At 32.0% G+C, this 27143-nt stretch overlaps 1 protein-coding gene across 1 annotated transcript in view; it reads right to left on the bottom strand.

Moving 5' to 3' along the window:
* Positions 1–894: 894 nt before the first annotated feature.
* LOC130901497 (acetylcholinesterase) overlaps positions 895–27143 on the bottom strand; it is a 298152-nt gene continuing 271903 nt past the window's right edge. The window contains exon 6 of the mRNA XM_057812932.1: positions 895–1350. Coding sequence (XP_057668915.1) covers positions 1217–1350 — 134 coding nt within the window. The 3' untranslated portion in view covers positions 895–1216. The remainder of the gene's footprint in view (positions 1351–27143) is intronic.

Genomic DNA, 27143 nt, shown 5'->3' on the forward strand with positions numbered 1-27143 from the left:
TTGGTCTCATTTGTTTCACTAGAATTATTCTGCAAATGATATGAAGGCATTAACTACCCATATTTTCGATTAATTTGAAAGCAGGCATATATTTTTTCAATATGGGTAACTTATTTTTATATCATATTTTCATTGTTCGTTTTTCTTTTTTAAACTAGAAATACACTACATCTTTTATTAGGCAAGTTGTTCTTCTATTTATTTTATCAGGAGGTGAATTGAAAAATCGAGATAGATAGATAGATAGATAGATAGATACATAGAATAACGATACTCAGTAGAATTGGAAGAAACAAAATTCTTTGTTAAATGTAACAATAGCTAGTGATGTCTTGGTTTTAATTCGAAAATAGACAGTTGCAATTTGAAATGTTCTCTTTATAGAGTTCTCTATTAAAAATATGTTGAATAATGAATGAGAAAGTTCTGAATTAATATAACTAAAACTATTGAAAAACAGAAAATCAACGCAACGCTGATAAAAAGGCATCTAAATGAGATCATTATTTTCAATACTAATTTTATACGCAAGGGTAATATACGACAACTTTCCTTGGTAAAAGCCAAAGTTTGAACATTTTAGTATACGGGAAGTGAGAGCAATTGAAGTGAATTTCAAATTTTGAAATATAGATGTAGAATATAAGTGATTTATTAAATTATATGCCAATACATTTTATGAGATATTCTGATACTAAGTATTTCAACAAATACACGCAGTAACCGAATGCATATATAATATATATATATATATATATATATATATATATATATATATATATATATATATATATATATATATATTATATATATATATATATATATATATATATATATATATATATATATATATATCAATAACATCAACATTTATCTAACACTTAATAGCAGAGATATTCAACAAATCAATTTTTGACCACAACACACAAAACGACCTATAATTTGTATTAGGTCGTAAGCGCTAATAAATGAACCAAGTCGTTTATCAACGACAGTAAAATCACCTCTTAAAAATAAAATACTACATCTTTATTCGAGCAATGTCTTAATCATCCTATCAAGCATTGCTCCAATACATGCGTATACAATCACATTAATTTTGTCCTAATTAATACCAAAAAATGGTTTTTGTTATTCCTTTTTTAAAAATACATTGTGTCACAAGCTCTTTCTACTATGTGTGTAACTATCTTCATGTATATTAACAGTTTGTCGTTTAAAGAGCACCAAGTTGTGCAAAAATCCACATCAGTAAAAGCAAGATCAAATGATGTGTTGACGACAGTTTTCTTTCTGAGGTGGATGCCATGTTACTGATGTATGTATTAACGCAAGGAGCTTCAGCAGAACCTGTAACAAATGAGCAAATTAGATAAATCATTTCTACTTATCTGATGAATGCTGATTTGAATGTAAAAACTTCCATATTAACAAAACATAACGAAATGTTACCGACATTCTCATTTCAATTTTCAATCAATATCCTTTAAATCAAGTCAATAGAATCGTTAAACAATATATATAAAATTTCAACTTAATAAATTGAAACCAACGTGACAAAGCCATTCGAAACCAGATGAAATGAGTATAAAGCTTTCAATTCAATAGGATGGTCCCAGAAGTACCTGTCCTAACTCGCTAGGTGCTTGAAAAATAGCACCGTTTTAAAAAGTACACAATCTATACCGCATATGCCTCAAGTTGGAAGACGTCAAGTATTTGTTTGGCAACCATCAATAGTGAACGTTTTCAACAGTAAAATATTGGATAGCAGAGTTTAAGCGAGGCCGTACCACCTGCGAAGACCAACATCTAAGTGGTCGACCAAATGAGGAGAAGAGTCCAGAAATGTTGAAGAAAATCCACAGCGGTACTGGATGATCGTCGACTGAAGTACGGTACATCGCATATTAACTCAAAATTTGGACAAGAGAAAGCTGTCCGCAAGATGGGTTCCGCGTTTGCTCACAATGGAACAAAAACAGCTTCGTGAAGATGTTTCGATCGAGTTTTTGGCCATTTTTCAAAGAAACGAACCCAAATTTTTGCATCTTTTCATGACCATAGATGAAACGTGGGTCCATTACTTCACACCCGAAACAAAAAAACAATCAAAACAGTGGACTGAAAAGGGAGAACTGGCTCCAAAGAAAGCAAAGGCAAGGTTTTAGGGATGCGCGTGAGATAACTTTCATTGACTTCCTTGAGGAAAGTAAAACTATCAATAGCGAGTATTATGTGAACTTATTGCAACATTTAAGCGAAGAAAGCATGTGAAAACTGCCGCATTCATATGAAACAGTTTGCTTTTATATACTGTTGGATACATATTGGGCATATTGAGAAAAAATAAATTCTAGTGTTAAATATTTGGTACATATGGAAAAGAATTCTGAAAACCAAGTAGTTGAAGCTTATGTGCTTCATAATACCTCAAAAACTAAGACATAGTCATAATTATGAGTTCCATTCGAGGCACGTGCTCTCGAGCAATAAAATCCGTTTTTATGACCAATAAGATCCACATTGCAGTAGTGTTTCGGGATTCCTCAGGTGTGATCTCTTTTAATTATTGGAAGAAAAAAAAAAGACGATAGGCAGCAAATATCATGCTCATGTACTAACACATTTCAATGGCAAATTAGAAAAACGACAGCCTTTCAGTCCTAAATTGGAGTTTTTGAAGAAATTGGTTTGTTATTGACCTCTCACTCCATTCGAAAAATTCAATTCCTGTTTCTTTGCTAAATCGTTCTCTATTTATTTACACTGTAAGAGTATTTAAATCGATGTAAATGTAGTGAAATTTGTAGTGATATTATATTCCACTTTGCTCTTGGACAAGAACTACTACTGTCACGGGATCGGCAACTTCAATAACGAACTTTCCTTGTCACTTTACCAGCTACCTCAATATTGTCTCTACAGAACCTGGATAGCAGAGCAGATACGTGAATGATATTTGGATTCTTAAATATGCTTTTTCTGGAGAAATGATCATGTTTATCTTAAGGTGTCGAAATACCGATTCCGGTGAAACAACAGTCAGCAGAATACCTAACGATAAAACAGTGTCTCTTTCCCTATATCGGATTAAAAATCAGAATCCAGCCCTCATAAGTCAATATTGCGCTCTCATTGGCGACCACATAATATGCACTTATAGATTACGTCACTTCACTTCACACTTCACTCCAATCCACTCTTCTCCGCACTTCCAATCCATCATTATCGATCCGGAAGTCATCGCCGTTCCTCTAATTACCAAAAGGCTCTACATAAGAACAAGAGATCAAACAGTCCAAACACATTGAAACCGTCTTAATGCACAAGTCAATTATAAAAAGTAGGCGAAGTGATAAGCTTCGACTGTAGACAGAATGGTGCTCTTTAGCAACAAATCTATTGACTTATACACCAGAAGAAGCTAGTGACAATCCAAGGCGCAGTGTCACAAAAATTCCACATCAGGAGATTGTATTTACTCCAACTAACAATCCCTATTTCCTGAGACACTCCGCCGTCTAAACCGACTCTATTACCAGGAATATATCCCCTAGCCCTCACAGAATCATCTATCTATATGAAAAGATCTAGCTTCATGAACACTTCACTATCGGGCTGAAAGAAACTCCGCTCCCGGGTGAGAATCTCGAAGCAGTGCACTTTTCTCGACTCCCTTGCCTATTTAACGCATATCTAGTATTTCCATACTTTGTTCGATGCCGATGTAAGAAATTGACTAACATTCTCCTCATTCCCAAACCCAACAAAGACCCTACAAAGCTGGAATACCACCGTCCCATATCGCTTATCGGTGTTCTTTTTAATCACGGGTAAGATCTAGAACTTCTGATTAGAACAAAGTACAGTTCCAAATTTCGATTTTGGTCCAAACACTAAAACCACAAAGCCATAACCGCTTTTTACACTGTACAAGCAAGTAACACTGCGCTGTCGCCATTTTCATGGATTTCCAGAAAACTTTCGATCATGTCTGTCATGCCAGAATTGTTACAAAGCTTCTGAGTATCCGCCTACTATATCCTATAATATAATTTATAGAATAATATTTTACTAGCCCCCATCTACGAATCATTGTATGTATGATACTCTTGCACACCGACACTCTCTATACCCAAAAAAACCCGAGCCATATTTTTTAACCATCTCAACCAACTGTTATGACTTCTACTTCGTAATTTCCGCTTGAGGAGAACGTCTTAAGATCTGCAGAGAAGCCGTTTATTTGGAAAAGCGATTCAATAACACTTTCAATTGATCAGCGCATTGGAACCCTTTTCTGGCCGAAGTACGCAGGAGAGTCTGTTTCAACAAATTTGGGCAAACCCACCCCTCTACCCTCCTTCATACGTAAATAACCTATCGGATCTTCAATCGAATCTAGAGAAAACACCTACTACACCCTACTCAATCATCTTGTTTTGTGAACAGTCAATTCTCAGGTATTACGAGTTCAGCCTCAGCCATACCATTCAGATCAATATAAACATGATTCCAATTGCGAGCCATCTAAAGTCCGATACATGGAAATTCGTCATAATTTTCAAAGTTACTATGAGATTTGTAAAGAAAGCACTAAAACATACCAAATTCACATGTTGCCCCTCCCTCGTTAAAGGCCTTTGACAGCCTTTTGTCTATGATCAACGGAGACAAAACAAAAAGACAATAACAATCACGACACACTCAATCCAAAGGACCGTCCTAGTTATCTCTGGACTTTGTACTGTTAGCTCCAGAAATAGAAAGTGACAACGAACAAATACTGAGACAGTGTAATTGAGAAGAGGAAGATCGAGCGTCTACTCATACGGTGCCTTGTCTTGTATGAAATACGAATATGATTTCAAATGTTCGAACAGTGAAATGTCTTAAGAAAATAGTAGTTTAGAATCTTCTCAGATGTCAAATAAGGTACGTACTTGCATTTTTTTGAAAGTACATATTTTTCTGTTTATCTTAGTTCCTGATATGAAATAGTCAGAAAGTAAAATGTTTAATTGAAAATTAAAAAATAATATCACAATATTTAACTGCAACTTGCAAAAATTTGAAATTATCAACTACATAAGAAAACGATTCTCATTGGTTTTCCGTTGAGACGTCATAGATATAATAAAAACATTGAGAAGTTGTCAGCTTGATAATCACGAGGTTTTCGTTGCCAACAACGTAGCGTCTGCTATTATAATAAAGTTTTTTTCTACGTCCGTTATAATATTCTTTTTTTTTTCATTTATTTGTATTCATAAAGAATGTAATTTCTAAATCGGTCAAAAAAAGTGAAGAAAAGTACCGTAGCGGTTCATTTTTTCACGTTTTTGCGTTAAAAGAAGTACCGTAACGTGTCATTTTTTAACGAAATTATAAAATTGTAGTATCAAAATAGTGGGTTGTGAATGCTTTCTTTCTTATGTCAATGCGTTTCTCCGATAAGCTGTTACACTTTTATTTCTTGACATTCGTTCAATAAAATCCGTTTTGTGTCTAATTGAAAGGACTGTAGTATTATTATTAGTGATGGAACGTAATAGTGAAGAAAGTATAAACTGCACAGCAGAAGATGTTGTTGAATCAGCAACTGCAGTGACTATGAATCTTCTTCCTGAGAAAACCGGGGAACACTGTTTAAAGGAATATAATTATTTTATGAAGTGGCGTACTAAAAAAGGCATAAACAGCTTCACAGAAAGAGTGTTATTAGCTTACTTTGAAACTAAATCCAAAATGTGGAAATCTTCAACACTTTGGTAAGTTCGCTATGGAGCTAAAAAATCTAAAGCATTTGCCCGTGAAGAAATTAATTAGTTTCTGTCGCAAACTCCAGACGATCATCATCTTATACATAAGGTATAACAGCAAAAAATTTTAATGTAAGCTTAAAAATTATTTGTAACATCTTTCAGGTTGCTTTAATATTCGGAATCGCAGGAGCTCTGCGGAGGGAGGAATTATTAAAATGAAGTGTAACGATATTAATAATACCGAAAATGTTTCAATTATCAAAGTACAAAAACTCATGTTCAACGTCGATTTACTGCTATTGGTGAAATATCTGAGAATGGATTGAACTTGGTAAACATTTATAAAAAATATAAAAACCAACGACTCACAAATGTTAAAACAGATCATTTCTTTTTACAGTATAGAAATGGAAAATGCAAAACCTAAGCTTGTGGTATCAATACGTTTTCAAAATTTCCTTCGCTTATCGCAACATATCTGAATTCACCTAATCCAAAAAACTTCAATGGGCATACATTTCGAAGCTCTTCGGCGTTTCTATTAGTGGATTCCAGTAGTGATATAATTCAACTAAAGAAGCACGGTTGCGGAAGGTTACGTAGACGACTCAATAAAAAACAAAATGGATCCCACAGTGAAAATTTTAACGAAAACAGCTAGTTCGACTTCAAGCAACATTGTAAATTTTCACGATCCTATCAACAATCCAATAAGTTGTACAATACAACTATAGACGATGTTATTTCTTTGAACTCGTTCAATGTTGCCAATTCATGTACCAATAGTAATATAACTTCTTCACTTCAAATTAATAATGCTCATAGTTGTAATTTTAATATTACAATTACAAAATAAAAATTTATAAGAGTTTTGTCGAACGGATGTAGAAAACATTTTGTATAAAACTCGTGAGTAAAGTATTACTTTAATCACTTGTTGCATAAATAACGACTATTTATTAGTTAAGTATAAATAGAACATTTTTCTATATATAAAAATAAATTGCATAAACCTTTCATAGATTAATTTCTTACATTATTACATAATCACGTTCGAAATTGACAGAATAATAAACTTAATCACTATGAAATATAAAAATATGTTAAATTTGAATGATTCATTAAAATTACATCCCACAGGACGAAAACGACCAACATTTTCAAACCTTGTTGTTCTATATTTAAATTTCTTGGCATCATAAAAAAACTCAATTTTTGTACAATTTTTTAAATTAATCAAAGCTTAATAATAAAGCTTCTTTTAGAATAACGGAGAAAATAACTAGTATTTACTTTGTATCATATGTTCAGTGTTTATTTTATACTTATGGAAATATGGCAGCCTCACTAAAATGTTTAAACTACCTACAACATTTTTGAATTTTCAATAATTTTGTCCTCTCTAAATATTTATTTAAGAATTGAAGAAAAATTATAATAAAAGTTGTGTATAAACTATCCAAAACTATTTTTTCTCAAAACATGCATTCTATACATTTCCTGAATAAGGACATATACAGAAAGTTTCCTGATCTGATCAATTTCATTTACAGAGCCTTCTGAATTAAGCTTCAGAATTGTTGTAGTATGTGCACGTGATTGTTCGTATGTTTATGTTTGTATTTTAGAGGATATTTTAAGGTAGGGTGTTTGGAGCGAGTATTTTTTTTTCAAAATATAACACAAGTACAAGAAGAAAAAGAAAGGGCGACTAATAATGAGTTTTCGAATGATGAGAGATTGGATGATTAAAAATTTAAAGTGGTTCGATATTTCTCCATATATATATATATATATATATATATATATATATATATATATATATATATATATATATATATATATATATATATATATATATATATATATATATATATATATATATATATATATATATATATATATATATATATATATATATATATACTTTTTTAGAGCATAACATGTAGTTTACGTTGACTTTTAATTTCATTAAACGTCTTTCTGAATATTGCGGGAGGTATAATTCCCATTTTATCGACTTCGGAGCCATCAAGAACGGCACGGGAATAGTAGGGATCCTCTCCCCGGGTGTTCTATTCAATTTTGATGTGCGAGTCTAGTACGGGAAATTGGCGAAATTTTTCATTTAGAAAATCAGCAAAACAACTGTTTCGAGAAACTACTCACGTGTCGATGGGTAACATACATCGTTCGCCTCGACATTTCAGAATCCATGAGCGTTTCTTGAGAAAAGAATTTATTTTGTTTTTTTCATAATTTTAAAAGGATGAAAAGTAAATTGATATTACCATAGTACTACTTTTCGATCCAAATACACACTTACCCAATAAATTTACAATAAATGGTGTAGTGAAAATGTTATAACAACATTCATGTGTATTTTCTCATACCTCAACTGATTTAGAGTACGAGAAGAAAATATTTGCAACGTTCGTATCGAATTAATAATTTAACTAATATAGATGAACGTCAAACATGAGCATGAACAAGAAGTATCAGTTTCTATTCACTGGCGGACATAGAGCTCTGTAAATATTTCTAATTGTATTAATAGTCAAATTTTATCAAGTGAGTTAGATATTTTCAATATTATTGGGGGTGCATGAAATATACATATAAACATAATCCAATAGGAACTTAACTTGGAAGTAAGAAAAATTTTACAGAATACACACAGACGTATATACAGTCAGAGGAAACTTTCCAATTCAAGATTTCAGCGTCCCAGTATAACTAGTTTTGTTTTGAATTATAATTTCCTCTTTACATCGGTTCTATCGAACGGTAGTAAGAATAATAACTGTCAGATCATTGATATTAATAGAGAATAGAGTCTTCAATAAATGGAATTGATTATAAAAAATCTGGTGTGTTACTGTACTCGTAATAAAAATTTCGCAAACGATAGTTTTTTGACCGAATGTAAATGTTATGAATATCATAGTGAGTACCTTAACAAATATGTTTGATTCTTCTCCATTGGCTTGTGGAAACTATAGTGGGACCGGTATACATTTATACGGCTATTATTAGTGCCGGTTATAATTTAATTTGATGGGATCTATAAAAAATGAGAGTTTCCATTTATTATTGGGTAGTTATGAAATATGTTCTAGATATTCTCAACAAAAAGTTTACTGGAACTGTAGAGAAGTTGCTAAACAGAATTTATCTATTACTAGGCAATTTTAAAATTTCTAGAATCAGTAACATTGCATATTTAAGAGTCGGTTCCTAGACGTAAGCAAAGCGATCGAGTATGACACGGGGGCTTGATTTACAAGATGAAAGTAGGAAGGATATAGTAAACCGCTCATTAAACTTCTGACCACGTACCTCAAAGACTGGAAGTTCCAAGTGAAGGTTGCAAACTAGAAAGCGGAGATCGGAGAACAGCAGGCGGGAGTACCGCAAGAAGCGGTACTATAACCGATGTTGTATATCATATACACAGCGCACATTATAAAAATGGAAAATACCATGACAGCGCCTTATGCCCTTATACCGCAATAGCAAGGAGGTGCGTGAAGATGAGAAACATTCGAAAAGACTCATAAACGTAGCAAACGAGAGCAGACGAATGGTGCAAAACATGGAAAATAAAAGAAAACTTCAAAAAACGAAAAAAAATCCTTGAATCGTTAATTCCGCATTTAATAATCAAATGCGGAGTTATTCATTGGGGACAACTATTGAGAAGACGGATTAGATTTTTCTTGCCTAGGGAGGTTGGAAAGGGCTCACCAGAGGCAGCGAAAATACACACCCAATACGTCTAGCTTAAAAGTAAAAGAGCCAACAGACAAACTGTTAACAAAAAGATAAGATTTTCCAGAATCTCCCATAGAACTCAGGGGAGCGAAACTGCAACTCGAATGGAATGACGAGCTGGCGAAATAACAGGGGATGATGGAATGTTCTTCTTCGCATCCATCCGTGGATTTATCGTGGAGTGGCTGGAGGAACGGGACGAGCACATATGTGTGTGGAGAGCAGTCAGTTGATTATTGAAAATATTTTGTAATATTTTATTACAATGTTGATTATTATAGTGGTTGAAGTGTTGTAATTAGTGTAGTTGGTGGTGTCATGGAGTCTTAAATAAACTCAAAGATGGTGTCAATGTAAAAATGAGGATACAATATCTGAAAATTTTTTTTAATCAGAAATATTGTTCACAGAAAACAAAAATGAAAAGTTATGGAAAGAATGTTCGTTAGAGAGAAATGAATTAATATATTGAAAAAATTGAATTGCGAATTCAATGGTTATTTTTTTATCAAGGAGAAAGGAGACTAATGCGTTTTCTAAACATGTCGATGTCGAGTTTGTTGAGTTTTATAATAGTAGTAACACAGTTGCGACTAGAAATATTTATGATGCTTATTCCAGCACATTAGACGTTCGTAAATGCCGAAAATAATACGTGAAGTTCAGATTCTATAATTTCGATCTTTCCCACTCCTGTCGATCAGAAATACCAACAACATAGAACAACAAGATACCAAGGGCAGAAGTGGAGTCCAATCCATATCTGATAATCAAAGAACTCTCTAAGACCCTTCACCAGCATTGGTCAACTATACAAAAACATTTGGGGCAGGTGTTTGATTCTTCATAATTTGTTTGAAAAGAAAAGAAAGTATACAGAACTGTCTATTGATCGATTGATTACTGGAGAAGGAAAAATGGATTCTAAATGGTAATCTATAACACATAAAGCCGAGTTCATAACACATAAAGTATTTGGGAGGGTACATGCAAAGTTGCTCGTTTTCGTAGTGTCCAAATATTTGAAGTTTTCAATGATGTCCATAATTCCATCTCAAGATATGTTACTCAAGATCCAATTGATTTTCCATTGGTCCAAAATTGAAAATTAGCACAATAGATGGCAAAATGTTGTTGATAACAGAGGTTTAAGGAGTTCAATAGTTAATTTATTGATTAAAAATAGAAACTTCAACTTGAATTCAAAGTCCAGAATGTCTCTAATAAAAGACCAACAGTGGTCTGCAAGTATTTCTGGTTCCTATTTGCTTTGGTAGCGCTTTTCAATTGTGGTGACATCTTGATGAGAGCGCTCTCCATGCTAGTCATTTGAAGCGCCTATATGTTCCGGAAGGTGAGAATGTCAACAGTGTATTTTCAAGGACATATTACATCCCAATTTATAATATGCATCGAGCATTTTGTTGATGAGGCTAGAATATTGAGAAGATCTGTATTTACCCAAAATGTTTCCAGTAACTATCGCTATAACAAACGCTATCCAAGCTTCTCTTTCTTTTTCATTTAAAGTAGTAATGAATGCCGGATCTTTAATTATTTTTGAACGCTGGGTCCAACCAATACACATTCCTTTATTATAGCGTCAGTCAAACAATGAAATTTTTGTTATAAAAATTTGAAACAAATTCCAACTTTGTGAATGGCTTTTACAAAATTTTTGATTAGCACTAATTTGATGTACAAAGGTGGTTATATTATCTTTTTGGGATTAACTTTAGGTTCATTTTTCACATTTTTTGCCCATTGCTCTTACACACTGTGCATTTCTCTCTCAGATGTTTCACTCGCATAAAAAGCAACAGTATTTCGAGTAGCCAATTTCTAGTCCTAAAACCAAAGCAACAAATTTCAAATTTACACAGTGTTTGCTGTATTCTATCTTTTCGAATACTAGTTTTGTAATGAGCTCCGTAAGCTAAATGTAGCTATGAAAATTTGTTTCCGCCATTGAGCAGTATTAACTTGAGACTTGACGTTGAGGAATCAATGAAGAGTCTCAATTCCTCTGACCCATGTTCCTAGTTCAGTATTAACATCAAGCCCTCAATTACAGTACACTCAGTCGTTCTCTTTAGAAAAAAAAAATCAATATATGTACTTTCATGTCTCTTATGAGATCATTAAGATCCTGAAGGGAGCTGTAAATTGTGTTGCTATTTCTTGGTTTTCAAAACTGCTTAAACTTTTTTTTAATACTATAAACTGGAGAAGACCTTTTTCTGAATGACGAATTGTTTTTGTTACAAAAGACACCTCTGCTTTATTCACAGTATGTTTGGATTTCATCGAAAACCCTTTGGTATTAATCAAGCAATATTAACAGTTACTTATGTGATTGGCATATTCGCGCCATATCAATGGTATACCTAAAGGCGTTTCTGGTTATTATCCATTAAACAACTTTCTGTGATATGTGATACAGCAGATGTATGTTGCCCAATATTTATCCTAGTTGCAAATATCCAGGATAGCATTTCTCAATTAAAGACGGAATAGGTTTTTTTGCTATTAAATTATTATATTCCCCGCAAAAATAACAAAATACTTAACAATTAACAAATTTGTGTGAGAATTTACACGATTTAGCTGTCAGCTAATTTCGGTGACTTCGTGAAAATAATTGATTATAACTCTGACTCACTACAGAATATAACGGAAAAGTGACAATTTAGTACAAATTATATCGAAACGATTTAAGAGGTGAATGAAAAAAACTGATATTTTTCTCTCAACTTTTAAGGCGCTATCAATAAAATGCATAACAAATTTAATTCCACTAGCTTTGAATGTTGCCCAGTGTAATTTGTACTATAGAATGGAAAATATAGATTACCGTGGGTTTCAATTATAGTCTAACCAACTATTATGTACTTTGCACATTACTCTAGAGTTACAGATTCTCATCTGTAACAATTGTTGTTTAACTTTTTGTGTGAATGATCAATCCATATTCCTCTGTCTGTTTTGTTTTCGTAGTTTGAACTCTCATGTAACCTTAAGCCAAAATCCACTCTACGCGTATGGATTCACAAGAAAGTGAAAAATGAAAGGTTAGCTGCGTAAGGTCCCTAAGGCGAGGAAAATCGATGGAGAAGTATATCATGTGCGCTTTAAAACAACCCCATATTTTTAACTTCGAAAGTTTCTAGACGTTTGGAATACTTTGTACCTGTTTAAGCGGGTGATGAAAGACTTTTACTCAAGCTACGACTTTTCCCAAGTGTAATTGATATCCTGATAATATATTCTCCTCTACATATTCAAACAATTTGCTTTATTATTATGAAGTATTTGCATGTGGGGTTTGTTATTGAATCAAGTTCACTAATACAAAAGAGTTACAATTCAATTATGAGCGAGAGTGGTGTCAGACAGTGAAAAAAGCTTCTAATTATCCATTATAAAATTAAAGTAAGTCACTTTAATAGTGAAGTAGGGTCGGAGCTGATTTACTTTTAGGGTGACCAAAATTTCACACTTTGTAATGCGTTGTGTTATTGAATTGATGGAAAAGTCTTTGATAAATATTTTGATATCTCATTTTGATGAATTTAAAAGTTTCAATGCATTCTTACCTGAATGTCATGTTATTTTTTAATAGTTTGTCTGATTATGGTAAGCCTTTTGAAATTATTTATTTTTCTAGACTTGAAATATTAGTTTAATTGTTTGGTTTTTTCTTATTAATTTTTCATTTGTACCAGCTCTATAAACTTTTTTGTAATTGACTGGCAATGTAGATCGAAAGATTGGCAGTTGAAAACATTGAGTCAATTTTTTTAACCCCATGCAACATACGATCTGTGTAAATAGGACATAATAAAAAATAATTACTATATCAATTGAATGTGGCAATGAAGAAGTATCCTTTAATAGGGATTTTCTTTTTATACTAACTCAAATAAGTTATGTCAACACGGACTATAAATTATATATGAGAGTTTTTATATTCTAATTCTATATTTCAACTAAATCTATTTACAAGTTTGTTTGAATTGAATCATTTAAGGCGACGTATCTCTACGTTTTCTTTAGTTAGTTTCTTAAACTTTTGTTCTTTCGACGATGGAATTGGGCACGTACCACGGAGTGTTCACAATACTTCTAAGGGCTTTGTTCTGAAACCGTTGGAGGATTTCAATGTTGGAATTTCTTGCAGTCCCCAGAGTTGAATGCCATAATTCCATCTTGATTTTCAAAATGATCTTGAAGATAATAGAGGAACAAATTATTTTCAATGATTAGTCGTGATCTTCTGCCAATTAGCAGAATTTAATAACCAGTTGTTTCTTCTCTGTTAAGATATGGTAGCAATAGGTTAATCTCCTATCTAGGTACATACCCAGATATTTTGTTTCATTTTTTTATTTTAAACACAATATTGTTAAGTGTCACTGGTAAGCATAGGTCTTTGCGTCAAGTAAATGTTACCCGAGGTGACTTATTCACGTTAGGCTTGAATTTTCACTTGCTCATCCACATTTGAATTCCATTTAAGCTCTTCTGAAACTTCGATGCGATTTGTTATTTCCGTTTTTCTAATGGTTCAGACCAGAAGTATAAATACATAGAATATATGACCAAGTATACTTCTTTGAAGTACCTCTGAATTGATTGGACATAATCTAATATGTTTATCTTGACATTTGACAAACAAATGTCTATTCTCCACTCAAATTAGGTAAAAGTGACATAGAAGTTTATTCTTGTTTTTGTATAACAGCCCTTTGTGCTAAACCTTATTAGAGATTTGGCTGATATCTAGACATGATGACGAAACAAATGTTTTCTCTTCAATGGATTCATTTATATTTTCTACCATTCTTTTATCTCAGGGTCTATTTGGAGTCCATCATATGCGTGCAGTTGATATTTTGCCAAAGGCTTCGGCTTTTTCAGTATTATTTTTAGTCCACCCTCCTGCTGTGTCTGTTTACCGATAGGGACAATGATACTAGAGAATCTTCAAATGACTGATTTTTGATTTCTATTAATGTTTTTCTAACCACTCAGCTGCTTTCTTGAAGTTTACTTTATCTTCCACACTTCTAGTTGATTGCCATTTTTTGCGTTTCTTATTTATATCGATTGTTTATACTATAATACTAAAGAGTAGTGTTTTGTATATTGGACATTTACGTAATTAGGTGTATATTGTCATGCCGCCTTTTTTACAAGTTTCTTAAAATTTGTTAATGCAGTTTTCGATTCTTCCATAGGTTGGAGTTGAATGTCAAGGTGGTTTCTAATTCTTCTATAGTTTGGAGGAGTATTTCAACGTCTAAAAAAACATTTTAGGTTAGGTTCGGTCCGAGTCGGTTTGCCTAATATACAAAATTGGTGGGTTGGGACTTTGAATTACATTGGATGCGTTAAACATATTGGAGTATGATCGGAAAATAGGTTTAGGTATGATTTAGTATTTAAATGTTCTATATTGAAGCCTTTAATGATTTAAAAATCCAATAGGTCAGGGATCCAATAGGTCAACAACGATAAATCGGTTTCCTTGGATTTTGAAGAAGTCTTTTTTCTCCTTATTATGTTTGAACAGTAGATGAAGAGACGTTAAAGGAAGCAAAGTGGTCCTCGATAGCAATTCTTATTGCTTGTATATCTGATACTTAATATGCTTCCAGCTTGTGGTGCTTAATGTTTTCCGTAATTATTATTGCTGTGCCCTCATGGGCAATGTCGTCCGGATGTGGAGTTATATATATAGCGTATTTAGGAATTTTAATAATATGACTTATACTGATGAAATAGGTTTCTTCATCTAGCATCATATCTATATCGTGTTCATGGTTTTCCTGTTCATGACTACAGGCCGATGGCATTTCATTCAGCTATTTTCAGGGTTTGAATTATTTTGAAATTTTGTTGAGCAGTGTTGAGATGAGGTTCATTATAGTGCTTATTTAGTTAATGAGGTCTTTCATAATAGTTCTCAATTTTTCTATTCCATTATTTTGTTGAGGAGTTGTTTGATTGTGATCAATTTATTTTTTCACTGAGTTTACGATTGAGGTTTTGATGTATATCACCCATCCATGATAACTTGCACGATGATTCTCGTTACGTTATTAACGCATTTTACGTTATGGCTTTTAGTTTTTTTTTTTTCTACAATATTTAAGCCAGTCATTTAACACATCAAGGATATTTAAGACAGAAATTTTTGCTACGAACAAATCTCTGGCAGCACGTACATTGTGTGATTTCGGTTCGCATTGCATTAGTCTGTTATCTTTTATATTTCTTTGCTGTTGTCCTCGGGCTTTAGATCTATGAATGACATAGATTATTTGTACGTCTCCATTTGATCAAAGCATTAACAGGTTCGTGTCTTATCTGACTGCTTCTAATATATTCTAGCTTCGTTGAGTAATGCAAGTTTTTTAGCGCCATTCTCTGAAAGTTTCACCTTCCTTAGCTTTGTATGTGTAAATTGAGTTTTCTATACTGCAAGTTCTTCATAATAGCTTGCCTTTTGGTAGGTTGTATTCTCACCTGTTTATTATTTAAAACTTTAATAGTGTTCTTGTCAAGTGTGATATTATTAAAAAATTCAGTTAGAGGGGTTTATATTTTCAGCTCCGGATACAAATATTGGAGGTGGTTTTTCTGATTTGTGTAATGAGCATGTATCTGAATCTTTGAAAAGAAATTTGAAGTTTTTGATTGTGCCTATCATAACAAATTTATTACGATATTTGAGAAAAGAGAAATGATAAAATATACTACTAAATTTAGAATTTAGTAAACTTATTCGCAGAATCATTATCAGTATGCACCGGTAGTAAAAAAACAGTAGTTATTCCCCCAAAAATCTATCCACCTCAAAAATAAATTTGTAATTTTAATTTTTCATAGTACAAAGGCACCATCAGTATGTTTTCTCGGAACAGTTCAAATAAATCGCAGATTATATCAATGCTTTTTGAAAAATGATGTCTCTTTATGTAGGAATAAAAGCAGAACAACTTGATGATTCTGATATTGTGAGGCACATTGGGAGTTTTTCTGCACATAGAGGCCGCCAAATGCTAGAGAATATTAGAAATAGAAGATATGCGAATCCTGTGCTAACTATCCACCTTTAAAAAGAAAAATGTGAAACTGTAATAACTACACTAGAGAAATTAGAGTTCTATATCAATATATTCAACTCCATGTTCAATTTCCATTTCAAACCACCGCGGCAAGACACACTGAAACATTTTGATGACTGGAATTAGGAAATACGAAGATCTGAAAAACATCAGGAAAAAAATTGTAATCAAGAAAGAACCAGAATCAAACAAAAGTAAATATATGGACATGTATCGTAGATCGAGGATAATAAATGCGTAACCCAATAATCAAAGTGGGTAAAATTCATAGATTAAAGAAATATAACGGAGTTACAATCTGGCTAAGGCAATCGTTTAATTTAAAGTGTAATAAAATTGAACTTAGTCGATGTCCATTGTGCGTGTATAGCATCTAGGAGCATTATAGCTCGGCTAGAGACGAGTTAGGTGTAGAGTCGAGATAATAACGAGCCAATGTTGGATGGACATTTGATCTGGCCAACCCTCCAATTCGAAGCTTTCCCTTTGGATTCGTGTGACAATGTATGTAAGACAGGTTGTGAAAGGTAAAGGGACGTAAATATGTCGATTTTATATAAAGCGTGTAAGTATATTGAAGAGAATTGAGTTGATAGCATTCAGTTAGGAAAATGGGAAAATAATAAAATAAAGGCAATTTGGAATTTCAAAAAATAGTTGGTGTTCATGGACACCGTCAAAGGAGGACATCGTTGTAAATGAAGGCGTACCTATCAAACGTATTTTTAGGAGCGTCGATCGGAGTGAACATGGCGTGGTCTTTACAGATTCAGCAAGAGAAAATTTGCAGAAACTTGATAAAGCATAAATTTCAAATTTTAATCTGCAAAAATGACAGACTTAGGCCAAATTAAATAGTTTGGAATGAATGAGGAAATTCTCGATTGATATAACCTTGGAATACGCTGTTATGATTGTAACTCAGGATACAATGAAAGTAATTGTTAAAACATAACTGCATATCTTACTAAGCGCTTTTGAACTCAAGCGATATTACAAAAACATGTTATTATGTACATGTACAAAACACTGACACTAGTATTGACACCATATGTTAGAAGTTACTGGTGACAGAACATTTCTCTCTTCCCAATGATGACAAACTAGTGCTACCATAGACAAATTCATAGCCCAAAACAATGAATAGATATAGAATCTGATTTTCTAGTTAACGAAATAAGAAATGCTGAATTTTAAAGTACCACTAAGTTTCATTAAAAACAGAGCAAGTGGATATGACTTGAATTGGCTAAGTATTAATTGAATGAGATTTGAGAAAAATGATCCACAATTTCAATATAAAGAGACACTATATTGGAATACTAACTCCTAATAATTATTTGTTGATCACAGTCACCCAATCTCAACCCGCTTGAGTGGTTATAACTTCGCATCTTTACAAAATATCATGTAAAACGGAAAATGGAAAAATGGAATCGAATTGACCCCGATTATTTGTCGAAATTGTTATGAAAAATTCCAAAATTTAGCAGTGTCGTTTTATTACTACTTTATTCTTATTTATATATGTACTTTAAAATATAAAAATCACAATAGAGCGTATTGATTTTATTTGTTGTGTATCATGCAAACTATAGGATGGGCAATAACTTTTGACCGCTAGTGTATATACATTTAAAATAAAAAAATCATTTTTTTGACTTTGATTTATTTCTACATTTTGAATGTATTATTATATCCGTATTTGACAGTTAATATTAGAAAATATTGCAGCAATATTCCTACTTTGTTCTCACAATTTATTTCATAAATAGCTGGCTATTTTGAAATTCAGTTTCAATGAGCTAATTTATATCTACAATAAATGACACATTTCAAACCTATATACTAATTGCTTTGATTATGTGGAGTTGATCCCACAATTTGAGTCGACATTTCAATTAAATTAAAAAAATTCTGTACTAGAATATTTTACCAATTATTCGGATAATTTTCACAGTTCATGATTTATTTTGTTCAGTGATAGCGAATAAATTAACTACGAACTATTTTATGGTAGAACTGATATGAAAAGTGTTTATTCATCAAAGCTCACTGAACTTTGTCACAATATAACATTAATTTGGAAAATCAATAAAAATCGACAACAGTTTAGTAAAAGAGTGTTCAGCTCCAAATAGTAATCATATCTATCAGATTAGAGTAGATTTTTGTTTTCTCAATGTAGCTTTCATTCAAGCTTTGAAGAAATCGCTAATAGTATTGGATATTAAAATAAGAGACATATGTATTTGTAATAAATAAAATAAATACTGATAAAAGTTACGATTTCTTTTATTTTTTGTTCTTAAATCGTCTTGAATGCAAGTCTTTTCTGACTGAAAATTAGTTTTTAGAATATGTAAAAAATCTTGACGTTTCTATAGTGCAAACGGGAAGTCGATTGTTCACCCCATGGCCAGTATTTTGATGTAAATTAGCTGTTTTCTTAGATTAGATCTTAGATCTTACAAAATGAATATCAAAATGTAATTTTGGTGATCTTTGGGATATGAATTGACATTAACAACTTGCATGGGTAAGTCATTCAATTAATCACCTAAAGAACGGGAGAGCAAATACTTTTTCAAGTTTTGAAAATGTCTCCTGGGCCAGAGAACTATACCGCGTAGGCTGTGTACACGCGAATGTTTTGGGTGGAGATTTTATTTTGCAAAAACACTAAGTATCAATTTAAAGCATTTGGGCATAGAAATTTGACAGTTAATTGAAGATAATAATAATAATACTATCATTAAAATAGAATGAAACCAATGTTTTAAAATTTTTCTTACAAAAAGTCCACTTTTTCAAGTGCACGATAAGTTCTATCCAGATTTTGTTTTGTGTTCCGTTATGAACCGTTTCCGGGACGGTCGTTTCGATACTTGAGGTTTGTTTCAACCCGCTATATCTGGTTTTGCACAGTTCTGGTAACAGTTCAACGAAGTATCAAAAATACCATCCCGGAAACGGTTCACAAACGATACCTAAGTTGGTTGCAACACAAAACAGAATCATTTGTATAACTGTAACCGAGCAGGTTGGAGTACGTAATCTATATTGCGCCGAATCGTCCCTGTACCAAAGACGGTTTTATGATGGGTTGGGAGGAACCATTGGCTGATAGCACATACTGTTACGATTGCGCGAAAATATCATTTAAAAGCTTTCAATAACTGTTCCAAGAAGGGTACAGATTATAATAAACTTTATGTTGCATACATTGAAGTAAAAATATGGTTACAGCTGTTCGAAATTATAAAACTTTTTCTTGATTATTTTAATTGTTCACTACACACACAAAGACTGTTGATTTCAACAAAATCGTTTTTAAGAGATTAAAAAAATTGTCCACCACCGACCTACAGCATGAATATCAAAGCGAAGATCTGTTTTGCCACCTTGGTTCTTGTATCTCAAACGTGAGTAGCAAACATAAATTGAATTATTCGTAATTGCATTTTGATATTCATGTTAAAGGTCATTTATGTATTGAGGTAATTATGCAAGTTTTCAAGTTGGAAATAGGTCGATACGTGCAAATTTTACTGGTTCAAAAAACCAATTTTCAATCAGAAGAGACCAAAAATTAGGACGCTGTTCTAAAAGCGTATGGTGCTCAATGTTTATGGTTATTATTTCTACTTTTGTTCCAAAATGAGTAGATTTGAATGAAAAATGTACGAATAAATCTCATGCCCTAACTAATATTATGTTAATATTTGCGTCGGGTTTCTTTTCACTGACTCGAATTACACGTTTTTGATTAATCGTGTCTAACAATTGACAATCGACACAAAATGAAAAATTATTTCTTCTTATGGATTTTTATGTAAACTTATGTTTAAATATTCTACCAGTTAATTTTTTTAATGAAGCTCGTATTCGTATTCCGTCTTAGGATAGTACAGTAAATAGTCACTAAATAGTCAAGAACTTGAATGAATGACAGCATAATTAACCGTATAGCTTTGCATCTTGTGGACAATCGATCATAAAATCGATAAATTGTTCTAATAAACAAATGCCATCTTAAAGAGTGAATAGTAACTCAGTTTCATAGACTACGTTTCCGGAAGAAAATATTTTCCTTGGTGGGCTATAGGGACTATGGAACAAAATTATTACATTTATGCAGGATTATTGGTCATTGACAAGTATACAAATACTAAAATACAATTTAAATTCATTTAATAGATGTGGGTTGATATCAAATCCAAAGATTCTGTTACGCTATGCTAATAGTCAGTCTGACAGGAATAATCGTACAAATATATAAAATTATTATATTGTCATGGGTTATTTACATTAAATGCTAAACTCATGATCCTGGAAAGAATTAATGAGATTATAATCAGTTCATGAAGAGTAAGCAAAACTTCAGATCGAAGTTTTGAAGTGGTGAGATATCAAGTTTGGAAAATCTTCTACATAGAGCAAAGCTAATATAAACCGTGTAATTAAAATTGATCTAATGAGGGGGGTTCCACAGAATAAAGAATATACGCCTATAAACTTGAGTAGATATAAATAACCTGCTACTGAAAGAGTGATCAACTACAGAATAACTGAAAAGAGTAGGAAAATTATTCGTGTGTATAGTTGTAAGCTTGCGGCAGTTCTTGGTGTAGATAAATAATCATATATCAAATGGCTCACCAGAAGAAAGCCTCACCCGGAAACGGAGGGATTCGTAATTGTTATTAAAAAGAGAGTTTAAAAACGAAAAATTGAGAGAAACAAAATCTTACGTTAGACACAGTATATGGATATCGGAATGTGGAATTTACCATGGAGGAATAATAAAGGATGGACCTAGCATCATAACACACAATATACGGAGAACGATGAAGCAAACTTAGGGACAGTTTGTTTATGTTGTCCCGCACATATGACATTATTCGAACATAGGCGTAGCATGCGAAATGTAAAAAATTAAATTTAAAAAAATAATTTACATGAATGCAATATAGTTAGTTTCAAAGAAAATTAAATAATTAAACATTTCAAAATATATGTATTAAGGTAGTTTTAAAAATAATATCCTAGATAAAATGTAGACGTAAATTATTAATGCTAACCAGAGGGGTATAAAACTAACAAAATCTATTTTCTCATGGCAAATGGATAATATTGGATGTCTGACAATAGTTTAATTTAAAATTAAAAGTAACAAATATTTGTAGGTCATTTTAATATGGAATTACTATGAACAAACTTGAAGTACAAAGTTAAACAGCAAACGTTACTGGTTTTTAAGGAGAACAGTTTTATTTAGGTGTTGACGAATTCGTGGAATTTTTTCTATTTTTTTATTTGTTTCTTGATGAATTCGCACCTTAAAGTACTTTTTTAAGATAGGCTTAATTTAATTTAATTTAATTTCGTGATTTTCTATGGGATCTTCATCATATAGATGATCATTAAATTCATTTAAAATGTTAGCTACTGTTTCCGAAATTAAAACCAATTCCAAATGCTTTATATTTTTGTTGAAAATATTGGCGGTTTTGTTGAAAAATCGAAAATATTTTTATGCACACTCACATACCATTATTACCAAATATGAAGCATTTGTTAAATGGAGAAATTCTTTTTACCCTTGCAATGTAGATAAGGGTTTCTCTGATTCTAGCAAAGATTAGCAGGGTTTGCAATTAATAATTTGTCTTGAAGACTTTACAACAAATCCTGCAATATAACTAACTACATCTAAAACATAAACAATCAAATTCCATGATTCCGAGTTTGAATACTGAAATTCTTCAATATTTTGCTTCTATTGGTTTTCATATTCTGCATCTTTTTGAATATTTTCAGTCTTACTAGGTCCTTGGCTACTACAATGCAATATGCCAGTAGAATCCAATCTAATAACATTCCCTCAATCTCCTGCTTTTACTTCTTGGTGAATTAGAAGTCTCTTAAAGGTATTTATAGACCCAAAAAACAGTTCCAAGTGGTCTTGTGAAAATTTATAAGTGAGCAAATATTTAACATTTTTTGAACATTGAAATACGCAATATAAATTAACAACATTTTTCAAACAGACAATAAATACTTTTCAAATGTTGAATCTAACACTGCCAAGAAGTATCCAATATTCTTTGTAAAGAAGTTAATTTTCTTATCAATTACTTAAATTAATACCTCCTACTGGAAAATACCTCATCATCTGTACTGTTATCTGATTGAAAGTATGGTAAAAGTATTATATTCTTTTTCAAAAAAATCTTCTCAGGATTTCCTTTCCATTGAAAATCGTCTGCTTTGAAATGAGAGCAACAAATATAAGCTTCTTTGGGTGAATCTTTTTCCTGTATTTTCAATACAGCTAGCCACTTTTGTCTTTGCTCTACATTCATACGAAATCTACAATTTTATATTGTAAGAAGTTAATCGATTTGTTAACAAATAAGATTGAGTTACGCCACTGATACTCTCCTATGGAATGAAAGGTTAGGATTTAAATAATCCACTTAATAACATGATTTACCCATTGTTTTAGCACTAATATATCACTTAAATAATATCTTAACACTCAAATATATTTCACTTCAACAAATCTATTCAAAATTCTTTTTCAATATTTAGTAAACAAAGGCAGCCATTTTACCGCAAATGAAAACAGATACATAGCAATGTTCTCAAGCTTATATTTTTTCTCAAACTTTTTGAGCAAAATTATTTTCTTGGTCATGAAAACATTTTTGTTGAAATCAATTGTGGAAAATATTTCCCATTCACCAAACTTAGTGAGGTCTAAAGTCAGATTCTTATTGATTTTTAATAAAATTAAGATGTATAAATAATTATTTGTGAAACTTACAATGCATTCAGATATTAAATATTAACTGTGAAATTTGACAATACTGAGATCAACTGTAAGTTGGCTTCAATAATATTCAAACATGCTGGATAATGCATGATTTCACCCCTTATATAATAACAATCAGTTGGCTGAAATTATCCATAAGTAAAAGGTGATAAATTTTGGAGAGTGAATGTGAGGTTTCTTCCTCTTTTCTAAATACAAACCTTTATTTGACATGTAAAATTGCTATGTGCGTTACTGGAATAGAACGGAATATCTCTGTAAGTCAAACACCGTTTTATTTCATAGAGACATTCGCATAGTGAAAGAAATTGTAAAAGTAATGAGTATCACAAATTTTAGATTAACTAGAATTGCTACATAAGATAATGGACATCGAACATGCCAGAATTTTTGAAACTAGCATAGTCAATTAGGTTCTCTCTATGATATTAGAAACGCACCCCTTGTGTGGTAGATAAAATGAAATAATGAATTTATTTAAACGAATATAAAAATAATTCGATTCGTTTGGCAAGATTTTGCTAGTGACTGTTATTACTTTCAACATTTGATAAAGATACGGAAAACTAGATTATTCCATTATCCAATCAACATCAACATATTAGAATACTCAACAGATTTTTAGGAGAACACTTTTAACTAAATTACGAGTCACGCAGATTCGAGTAGATTTCACATAATTTTGTTATGGTAATAATATTTTGGTGAATTGAGATAATTTCATTATGCTGGTATTTGGTGCTGGTCGAAATTATATGAATCTTCAAATAAAGAAAATCATTGTTCAATAGAATTCATACTAGTGATTACTGCCAGTATTTTATGCTCTATTGCATAATAAAATTTTTGACGACGAACAAGAAACTAAGATAAAGTCATAAAAGATTTTCATGCGTAGTATAGTTTGTTGAAGTAAATCTTAACGGTTAATACATAAGTATTGTCTAATCTACGGTCACAAGGGACAAATAAAACAATATTGTTTTCTTCACGTATAAAAGGATCGCGTGTTAATGCACTTTACCGTTTACGTGAAAATATTTGAAGTTACTTTCGTTTTGTGAGTTTTCTATTGTACGGCATCAATCAGGATTCACAATCCTGTGTCGCAGCAGCATATCTTACGCCAATATTCGCCCGCTGACTTCATTTTTCGGCTGACTGCTGCTTTATTGCTACATAACTCTCTATACGCTTTATAAATGTCGACGTGTGAGAATATTTTTACCTTATCTAGGTGTCAAGCCGGAATAATACCGCTATTTATTTTGGGTTATCAAATTATAAGAGTGAACTCGCAACTTGCGGTCCCAAACTTCTCATTTTCTCTCATATATAGCTCTATGGTGGCACAGAGGGGATCAGATTTGATAAGGTAAATTGAAAAGTTGGTAAATGAATGGTAATTTAGATCAATTGAATTTTAATGAAATGAAACATGAGCTAGGTTAAAAGTGATAGAAAAACTTTTAAATATGTGTGCAATAGTTTTTGTATTACAATTTGTTACCATAATATTTTTCTCATGAAAAAGAGAAATTCTAGCGTTTTTTAGCCAAACGTTTGAAGTTCGTGTATGTTTGGGTTATTATGGGTTTTATGGATCATACATTGTAAATTTATTTTGTTTGATTCGTTAGCAAAACTCAAACTGAAAAATAATTGCTAGCATAAGTATTAAATTACAGATAAAAAATTAATGTCTCTATTATAAAATTCTTTAGTAACATATAGACTTAATTCTGATTTCCAGTTCGGAAACTATCCGAATGATTTGTTCAATTGTAAAGTTAATTTTTTGTCAGTAAAATTCCTAATCACGTTATAATGTTTTATGTATCAACTTAGTCAGTCAATAATTACAAATTGAACAAAAAATAGATATATTTCCTTATACCTATATATTGTCATGTATTAATAATCATAATTTCATCAATGAACTACAACTTGTTACCTTCAACCACTATAATAACCGCTATAATACATAAATATTATGTCATTCTTCACATAAGCTGTGTGGGCACCTATTAGAATCTATATATTTTTTTGCTTGACACTTAAGTTTATGTTATTTATGTATTTTATTTTAATAAGTTTAATAAGTTGAGTTACAACTACCTATGCTGTAAACTCGTGTACATATCGGGGAATCTGAGAAGATATCATTTCTTCTTTTTAGCGTGCTGTATCAAGTCACCTTAACGTTGGCGATCAGCATGGCAAACCTCTCTCTATCTTAAACTAGTTTAAATAACTGTCCTGCTTCTTTTATCCCAGTCCATTATCTAATATTCTTCAGCCAAGAGGCTTGTTTCCTTCCAATTCCTCTACGACCTTCAACTTTACCTATCATAATCAACTGGAGGATACTATGCCGGCTACCACGCATTATGTGTCCCAAATAAGCTATTTTCCTGCATTTAATGTTATCCAACAACTCCAACCAACCTAACCAACTATATAACCACATTTCAAAAGCCTCTAAGCGATTGATGGTAGATATTTTAAAGGTCCATGCTTTGACACCATATAAGAGACCTGACCATATGTAACATTTGATCATCCGTTTTCAGAGTTGAAATTTTAAATTATTATTAGATAACCTCATTTTAAAAAATGTTGTACGAGCTACCACAATTCTATATTTTATTTCCTTATCGGGATCATGTGGTTCAGTAATGTAGTAACCAAGATTTTTGAAATTGGACACTCTTTGAATTGTTTGTCCGTTTACCTGTAGCTGTGTATATTGGTACGGCAAGCGACCAAATACCATATATTTTGTTTTAGAATAGTTCATGTTTAGACCTATCTCTTTTCCCACTCTGTCAATGGCATTGCAGTCCATTCAAGTGGTCACACAGTATAATTGTATCGTATGCGTATCTGATTGTATTTATAAGTTTACCGTTATATCAACTCCTTTTTCCCTTAATATATTTATTAACTTGTCGTGTTATACTCGATCGAATGCCTTTTCGTAATCGATAAAGACTGCAAATACATATTTCCGTTGGTACCGGCATTTTTGTAGTAATATATTCAGTGCAAAAAGTGCTTCTCATGTTCCCAACCCATTTCTGAAGCCGAATTGAGTTTCGTCTTGATCTTCTTCGCACTTATTTCTGATTTTAGCGTGGATGATTCTTAAGGATATTTTTATAGTGTAACTTATAAGACTTATCAGTCTATAGTCGCTACAGTGTTTTAAACGTTGTTTTTTTGCATAGTTATGAATTCGGATTTTAACTAGTCTTCTGGAATTTCAGCCGTTGAATAAACATGATTGAAGAATTTGACTAATATTCCTATGTTTTATTCATTTATGAGCTTTAGCATCTGTGTTGGAATGTTGTCAGGTCCAACAGCTATCTTGTTTTTTGCCAACAGCATGTATCACTTCTGATTTTAGAATTTCTGGTCCTTCGTCTTCATCAAATGCCATTTGTTTTTATGATCTAGAGTCATTATACAGTTCTTTGATATACACATACCAAGTTGTTCGAATTTCTTCTTCTTCTATGATTATTTTCCCTTTTAAATCTCTTAAGGTTTGAGGAGTCTTGTTGTATAGGTCAACTACTTCTCTGACTTTTTTTAACATATTGAACGTGTAATGTTTGTCTT

The sequence above is a fragment of the Diorhabda carinulata genome, chromosome X, assembly GCF_026250575.1.
Source record: "Diorhabda carinulata isolate Delta chromosome X, icDioCari1.1, whole genome shotgun sequence".
Taxonomy (NCBI): domain Eukaryota; kingdom Metazoa; phylum Arthropoda; class Insecta; order Coleoptera; family Chrysomelidae; genus Diorhabda; species Diorhabda carinulata.